The 8,837-nt window shown below is 45.5% G+C and overlaps 1 protein-coding gene across 1 annotated transcript; it reads left to right on the forward strand.

Moving 5' to 3' along the window:
• The first annotated feature begins 641 nt into the window (after positions 1-641).
• On the forward strand, positions 642-8,446 carry MRPL46 (mitochondrial ribosomal protein L46). The gene is made up of 4 exons (XM_053364625.1): positions 642-877; positions 3,760-3,937; positions 6,555-6,728; positions 8,033-8,446. The coding sequence occupies exons 1-4, from the start codon at positions 665-667 to the stop codon at positions 8,281-8,283; spliced, it is 816 nt and encodes a 271-aa protein (XP_053220600.1). The 5' UTR covers positions 642-664; the 3' UTR covers positions 8,284-8,446.
• The last annotated feature ends 391 nt before the right edge of the window (positions 8,447-8,837 follow it).

An 8,837-nucleotide genomic window follows, 5' to 3' on the forward strand; every position in this document is an offset into this window, starting at 1 on the left:
GACTAATCCTAAAATGGCGGCGCCCAGGCCTGGAGAAAGCGTCAGCGGAGAGACGTACGGCGCCCAGGCCTCGACCATGGTGCGTTGTCGCCCCCTGTTAGCCAGCAATGGAAACTAGAGACGGATTTTCCACCATGGAGATGGAAATTTCCTAGAGCGACAGGACTTAAACGTGACGAAAAGTCATAAATATATTAATGAAGAGTGATCATACTATTGTTCGATCACGGGTCCATTTTCGTGGGAAAATTTATTTTCAGTTCTTTTACCTTCTTGTGAGTCGTATTGAGACTTTATTGTGTGTGTGTGAAAAACGACACAAATAATAGTAATTTTAAGAACCATTCTAAAAATAAAGCAGGGGCAGCTATTATGGTGAATGTCAGACTAGGACTTGGGAGCTGAGGGTTCAAATCCTTATTCGCCCATGAAGCTCACTGGGTGACCTTGGAAATAAGATAAGGAGAGGGCGTTACACTTCTTGCGGAAAGGCTAAATAACTGTAATCATAAATGGGAAAATGAAATAAATAAAATATGCTTTCTTTGCCCGATTGTGGTCGAGAAAAGTGTGGCTTAAGACAGCCCTTTATCGCCGGCAGCATGTATCTCTTCATTCCTACCTCTAAGGTCGGGTTGCCGCCGCGGTGCATTGTGGTCCGGCGATGACAAACATGGCGGCGCCCTTCGCCAGGGTGCTTCTGAGCGGGGCTGCGGCGAACTGGCCGACCCGCGCTTGTTGGAGGGGCCTTTCCGGCGGCTCCGCGGCAGCCGGACCGAAATGGAGGCTTTTCGGAGCCCTGTGCTTGCAAAGGCCGCCCAGAGTCAGTCAGGAGATGAGTCCGGAGGAGAAAGAAATGACGGAGCTGCTGCATCAGGTGAAAGAGGCAGAGGGGCGCATGCGCACATCGGGTGGCGGGAGCAGCGTGTTGAATGGGAGAGGGGAGCCTCAGAGTGGCCCATGCAATATTTTGTTGTTTATAAAAATTAATATATATATACGTGCGTGTGTGTGTTTGTATTTATATATGTATATATATTTGTATAGTGTGTGTGTACAGTGTATATATGTATACATACACACACGACAAAAATAAAAGCTATATATATATATATATATATATATATATATATATATATATAACTTTTAATTTTGTAAACAACAAATTACCAGCCCAATCTCCCCCCCATCCCAGTTCGAAACCATATAAAAGGTATTTTGCTGGAGCAGACTGATAAAACTGCAATCCTAATCCCACTTACCTAAGAGTGTATAATCACAGAATGGTAGAGCTGGAAGAATATCTGGCGCCATCTAGTCCAACCCCCTGCAATGCAGGAATCTCAACAAGTTAGTTGGACTTCTGAGTAGGCATCGTTTGGTTTGCAGCCTAAAGCAGTGATGTGGAACCTGCGATTGTTGGGACTCCCACCCTAGATTTCCCTAGCTATTGTGGCCAATCGTTGAGGGTGATGGGAGCTGAGAGTCCGGTAATATCTGGAGGAACCACAGGTCCCCTCTTGCTGCTTTAAGCTGCAATCAGCTTTGCTCAGAAGTAAAAGGTAAAGGGACCCCTGACCATTAGGTCCAGTCGTGGCCGACTGGGGTTGTGGCGCTCATCTCGCTTTATTGGCCAAGGGAGCCGGCATACAGCTTGAGGGTCATGTGGCCAGCATAACTAAGCCGCTTCTGGCGAACCAGAGCAGCGCACAGAAAAGCCATTTACCTTCCCACCGGAGCGGTACCTATTTATCTACTTGCACTTTGACATGCTTTCGAACTGCTAGTTTGGCAGGAGCAGGGACCGAGCAACGGGAGCTCACCCCGTCGTGGGGATTCGAACCGCCGACCTTCTGATCGGCAAGTTCTAGGCTCCCGTGTCCCAGAAGTAAGTAAATTGCTCAGAAGGAAGTACAGTTAAATTCAGCGGGGGTTTCTCCTATCATCACTGGCTGATGGAGTTGGAGTTGAATGACATCTGGAGGGTCAAATGAGCACGCTTCCTTCCCCTCCCAGTCAGCAGCTTCCCTGATTTTTCTGAGACATTTACTTGGATGTCTACTTGCACACAGATGAAGACAGCAGTAATCTTCTGGTTTGTCCCTCCAACCCAGTAACTGGTGTTCACATGCAGTGGCCTCATGTTCGGAATTTAGAGGTCCCATTATCTTTATCTAAAAGATAATATGGAAAATTATTATACCATGTAAAAGGTATTATGCATTTATTTACTCTACTGTTTTATAACTGGTCTGTGATCTTCAAACGAAGGGTGATATACAAATTTAATAAAAAACAATCATAAAAAATAAAGGTTGCACTCCAGTATTGCCTACTCTTAAAAAGACAGCAGCTATCCAGGGTCTTGGGCAGAGTACCACCCTTTAAAAAAAATCTGTTGTTCTACTGCCTGGGACTTCTTTGGAAAGAAAAGTAGAACAGAAATTTAACCAATTAGGGCTATATTCCTATTTAACTCAGAGTAGACCCATAGAAATTGATGGGCATGATTAAGTTGAGACCATTAGATTCAATGGGTATATTCTGTGTACAGTGGTACCTCTGGTTACATACGCTTCAGGTTACATACGCTTCAGGTTACAGACACTGCTACCTTGGGTTAATAACTTTGCTTCAGGATGAGAACAGAAATTGTGCTGTGGCGGTGCGGCGGCAGCAGGAGTCCCCATTAGCTAAAGTGGTGCTTCAGGTTAAGAACAGTTTCAGGTTAAGAACGGAGCTCCGGAACGAATTAAGTACTTAACCAGAGATATTACTGTAGTTGGGTATAGCCTTAATTCAGGTGTGGAAAACTCCAGGTGCTGTTGAACTACAGTTCCCACCAACCCTGCCCATTGGCCATGCTTGCTGGGACTGATGGGAGCTGTAGTTCCACAATGTCTGGAGAACCAAAGGTTCCCACATATACCTTAAATACATAAGAGGAAGTGGAGGATAAATCTACAAACAATTATCATGAGATTCAGTGGAGCGAGAAAGATGCTCTGAAAGGCAGACACTTGAGGTGAGTCAAATTAAGTCCTTGGTGAGTGAATGCAGATAGTGAAGGGGAGGATGAAGCTGCGCAGATGGGGCTCCCAAGGGGCTGGTGATTTCTAGTGTCTGTTCTTCCATGTTGTTCCAGCAGCTGGAAGCAGCTGCTAGTATGGGAGGAGGAGGACAGAGCAGATCCTGCCTGCTTCCTGCATGATTGTTTCTGAAAGCCACTCCAGAATTGATTTCATCGTGCGGCAGAGCTCAGTTTAGTGAGATATGAATAAGGGCTGGATGTATGAGGAAGGGGAGGTGAAATAAAGATTTTGGGCGCTGGCAACAGTTCTGAGGCATGTAGGCCTTGTGTTTGGAGGGCCTTTGGCTGATAGCAGCAAGGCTAAAAAACCTTCAGCATAACAAATAACATATCTAATCTTTGTAAGAGGTAATTACCACTCAAGGGACAAGGTGGTTTTTTTTGGGGGGGGGTGACTGAGGTTCCCTGGATCCTTTTCAACTGGTGTTGTATCTTGCATGCTGAAATAAAAAATCTCTTTCTTGCTCATTTTGGAACATGTGGCCCTCTAGATGTTGCTGGACAGCTTCCCCCATAATCTTGGACCGTTTGCCATACTTGATGAGAGTGGGAGGACCACGAATTCCCCAACCTCGTCTTAAACAATGCAGCACTCAGGAAAGTGATTTGCAGAAGCCTACTGGCTGGGCTCTGGATTGGACAGTTTTCTATTTATTTTGTTTTGCCAGGTCGAGATGGAAAAAAGCCTCTATTCAGACCACGAACTCCGCCGCTTTGCAGAGGAGGAGCGTCTGCGGAGGAAAAAAGACGATGACGACGCTGGGCAGGAGATCGTGCTGATTCAAGATGTGGAAGACTTGTGGGAACAGAAATTCCGGAAGTTCAATCCTGCCCCACGGATAACAGGTTCAAGCCCGTGCTTCCTCCACCTACTGCATTGGGGTGATGTTGGGCAGCGTCAGGGGAGCCTCCAGTCTGAAGGCTAGACTTGGCCCATGGCTTGGCAGGGAATTTTCCTTAAGCTGCAGCCACCTCCCCCCTAACATATGTCAGCTGAAAGTGAGCTCTGGGTTGTTACTTTGCTGGAGCAAGATTTGTTTCAGCTGATGGCAGGACAGGAGCATATTGCTCCAGTAGCACCAACTGGTATGCATTGAAACTGCTGCTAAAACAGAGTTGGGAAGACCACTGGTTTAGCAGCAGTTTCAGTGCAAACCACTTGGTTGCTATAGGAGCAGCAAAGCCGCTTGTGCTGCAGTTTCCGAGTGCCCATTTTTGGGTGCTTGGGAAGCTCTGTGCAACGGACTTTGACGGGGTGGAAAAGGCCACATGTCAATTACCCAATGGCATAAGGACATCAGATGGCTGGCAGGTGGGTTGCCTTGCCCATCTGATGGCATGATGACAAGGTGATTGACAGGTGTTTTGTCCACTCACCTGTCCAAAGTGGGCCCATGGGGTGGGGCTAGATAAGGACATAGCCCTCTGGTCCAAAAGGGTCCCTTAGCCCTGTTGTTAGGGATGTTTGGTTCTTACTAGGCTTGGATTAATTCTAATCTGGTGAGAATAAAATACAGGGCAATGCGCTAGAAAGGGGGAGACTTTCATTAACTTTGTTTTTAGTAAGAGAAACTGGATTATGTCCACAGGGAGTGTTGTGTTCTTTACAGGAAACAGTAGAGCTCAGTGATATCGCTTCCAAATGATTAATGAAGTAAACAACATTTATATACTGCTTGATTCTAATTAAACCTCTGCAGGATTTATCAGAAATACTAAAATTTGAAAAAAAAGTTTTTTAAAAATTTAACAAAATGTTTTAAAGCAGGTGCTCAAAAGAGTACAGGAAACACACACACCTCTCTCAGAGTACTGAGGAAAGCTATGGTTTATAAACACATTTAAAGTTTTCTATCCCCCTGTTCAAAAGAGGACACAGAAATGTCTTTGATGCTTAATGCTCCTGTTTTGATTTTCATCCTATCAGCAGAGCAAGGAGTCCTTTAATTTCTCCACTTTCCTTAAGAAAACAATAGCTTGAGCCCATGTTAAAAAGGTTAAGGGACCCCTGACCATTAGGTCTAGTCGTGGCTGACTCTGGGGTTGCGGCGCTCATCTCGCTTTATTGGCTGAGGGAGCCGGCGTACAGCTTCCGGGTCATGTGACCAGCATGACTAAGCCACTTCTGGCGAACCAGAGCAGCGCACAGAAACACCGTTTACCTTCCCGCCGGAGCGGTACCTATTTATCTACTTGCACTTTGATGTGCTTTCGAACTGCTAGGTGGGCTGGAGTTGGGACCGAGCAACAGGAGCTCACGCCATCACAGGGATTCGAACCGCCAACCTTCTGATCGGCAAGTCCTAGGCTCTGTGGTTTAACCCACAGCGCCACCCGCGTCCCAATTGAGCCCATGTTACTCATTGCTAATAATCAGATGTGGCTTAAGAACCAAGGTGGTCATGATTCCTCCGCTTGTTCACCTGGAGGCAATTCCTGTTCGCCACAGGCAGCTGGCGAGTGGCTATTTGCAACCCTCCACTGAGCATCCAGCTGCCCACTCTTCAATTAGAAGTGGAATGCTCACATTCAAGCTCTCTGTTTGAAACAAACAGTGTTAAATTTGGCTAAATCCAGCTTCTCTGCCTTAAATGATTTTGTGAATTGATAGACTACATGGGACTGGCAGAAATGACTGGCAGAATCCGAGACCAGGGGAGAGAGACAGCGGAAGAAGATTGGAAGAAATTTAAGGACTATCTTAAGAAACATTGCAAAATTAATGAATGTTAGTATGACGCTGGTTTAGAATTTACGTGGTTTCTAGCGGTAATGGATAAGTAAAAAGAAAAGAAAGGTCAAAAATTAAATGAAAATTAAGGGAAAGGATTTGCTGAATCAATAAATTAGAAATTGGAATACAGAAAGGGGAGGTATGAGGAAGTCGGGGAAGTAAGTTACAAGAAAATAAGGGATTGAAAGTATACTTGTTTTTTACTCTTGTCTGTTTGTATTTTTGTATTTTTGTTTTGTTTTATTTTATATAAATCTTTGAAATTTTAATAAAAATCTTTTTAAAAAAATTAAATAAATGATTTTGTGAATTGAGCGGGGGAAAGAAGGGCAGTTTATTTTTAGAGGTAGACGTTGCCAAAAGGTCACGCACTTCAGAATCTGTGCACCCCCCTGCAGGTATTTTTGTCTGAGCCCTACAAACGAAAAGCCAATTTTAATAAGTCTAATAAGATTAGACACCGAACTACTTCAATGACCTTTTTTAAAATAAAAAGAGCGGTGGGGGGAATATGCAATTCTGCTTGTCACCCGAAGGTGCAAAATATGATGTATGCTGTTCAGGTTGCAAGCAGCCTCCAAACTTTTCCTAGCGTGTTGTCTAGGCAACCTGAACTGAGTGTTACTACTTGACATGGTTTCATGTGGCCTTTTCAGCAAAGACTTCTGGGAATCCCATTCATCACTGGCTGGCTGAATTCCTTTGACTCGTGGCTTCTTTCTTTGGCAGAGGCTGACAAGAAAAATGACCGGACATCTTTGAACAGGAAGTTAGACCAGAACCTTCTGCTCCTGGTTAAGCAGAAGATTGGGGACCAAGACATTTGGCTCCTGCCTCAAACAGAGTGGCAAGAAGGGGAGACTCTGCGAGCCACAGCAGAACGGGCCTTAGCCTCTCTCTCAGGTCAGTGATTAAGGTGTGCGTGGGTGGCGCTGTGGGTCAAACCACAGAGCCTAGGGCTTGCCGATCAGAAGGTCGGCGGTTCGAATCCCCGTGACGGGATGAGCTCTCGTTGCTCGGTCCCTGCTCCTGCCAACCTAGCAGTTCGAAAGCACGTCAAAGTGCAAGTAGATAAATAGGTACTGCTCCGGCGGGAAGGTAAACGGCGTTTCCGTGCGCTGCTCTGGTTCACCAGAAGTGGCTTAGTCATACTGGCCACATGAACCGGAAGTTGTACGCTGGCTCCCTCGGCCACTAAAGCAAGATGAGTGCCGCAACCCCAGAGTCGGCCACGACTGGACCTAATGGTCAGGGGTCCTTTACCTTTATCTGAAACATTCTCACTATCTTCCCCTGTTGATCGGTACCTCGATTTCCCTTTCCTTTCTCCGTCTCCTCCCTTGTGTTTTATTTATCACCATTTTTTGGTAGATTGCAATCCCCTTCGGACAGGGAACTTGTTACCAATCTTATCTCTTAAATTACTTCAGGGCCCAGTGGGGTTTTTTGGGGGGGGGGGAGAGCAGGAAACTTTATAGAGAAGGGAAGTTCCAGACCACTGTTTCCCAAAGTGAATTATATTGCCTGCTGGGGGCGGGCACTAGAGCAATCTAGGGGGGCGGTAGTAGCCTTGGGTGCAATTGGGGGGGGCGTTGGATAAAAATAAGGGGGCAGTGGAAGCATAAGGAAAGAAGAAAATTTTGAAAAGCCGTTTGGAAGTGTTTCATCTTTTGTGTAATGATGCTTACCGGTGTAACATAGAGTTAAATGTTACTATGCTTGATTTTCATAAATAATTTTATAATTTCAAGCTTCAAGCTTGTCTTTATTTACAACAACATCTTTACTATGTTGTAGGACGTAGGTAGAAATAAAGATACATAAAATAACACACATTTGTCACTGCATCTTTCTGTTTGCTTGCTTAAAGAAAGTAGATTTCCAGGGGGGCGCTGAGTAATACATATATTTTTCCTGAAAATGGGGCAGTAGGCCAAATAAGTTTGGGAAACTCTGTTCCTGACAGTTTGTGGATCTTGTGTGTGGAGCACTTTCAGCATGCTGTACAAATGCTAAATATTATTCAGCATATTTGAGGCAGTTGGTGCCAGGGTCTATATATTCCAGCCAAAGACAGGCACCTTAAAATGGGGTGCAGGGGCAAAATTATTCATCACCAGGTATATTCTGCTGTCTCTGTATCACCTGATCTTACAAATATGTTTCCTTCCTTGTTTCTTTTCCTGCCTGACTCCTGAACCTCCAAGGAACCCACACGGAGGCCAAGTTCCTAGGCAATGCGCCATGCGGCTTTTACAAGTACAAGTTCCCCAAGGCAGTCCAGACAGAAGGTGGCACAGGAGCCAAGGTCTTCTTCTTCAAAGCCCTCCTGCAGGGCAGCCATTTGCCCTTGGCCAGTGAGAAAGTGGACTACGTCTGGGTCAGCAAAGGGGAGCTGGCGGACTACTTGAAACCCAAGTACCACTCCCAGGTTGCGCGCTTTCTTGTGGACTTGTGAGTGCTGGAGATGGTGTTTTTATCCCTGTGTCAAGATTACTGCCTTGGGCGAAGAATTTGTTCAGTGTTTGTTTCACGTTTGCAGAGCCGTGTTTGGCCCTGGACAAGGATCCCATTTGTGTGCGTATTTTCCTCTTCGCTAAATAAAAGAGTCCAAGAATCAACGAATCTGTCCTATGTTTAAGCTGTGTGCTCTTAAACACACACACCTCCTGGCAAGGCTAGCGCAGCACAATAGACAGTACAGACAGCTGTCTCGTGTAGAAGAATTAGAGAGGCTTTAGGTTAATTGAGAAAACCCTCTTGGGGTAAAACAGCCTTTCTCCTTTGGGTATCACAGTCTCAAGGGTGGTACCTGTTGCATGTACACACACTCACACACTCACTGATTGCTGTCACTTATATGTGAATGGGGTGAAAGTCGCTTCCTTTTGCACAGTTCTGTATGGGACAGGCAAACAGAATTGGCTTTAATTGGATTTCTCACCTATTCCGGTTTACGGGCACATTCAAGACCTGTCTGTCTTCCCATCTCTTTTTATAGATGTTCAGAGT

Source organism: Podarcis raffonei, chromosome 14 (genome assembly GCF_027172205.1).
Source record: "Podarcis raffonei isolate rPodRaf1 chromosome 14, rPodRaf1.pri, whole genome shotgun sequence".
NCBI classification, from domain to species: domain Eukaryota; kingdom Metazoa; phylum Chordata; class Lepidosauria; order Squamata; family Lacertidae; genus Podarcis; species Podarcis raffonei.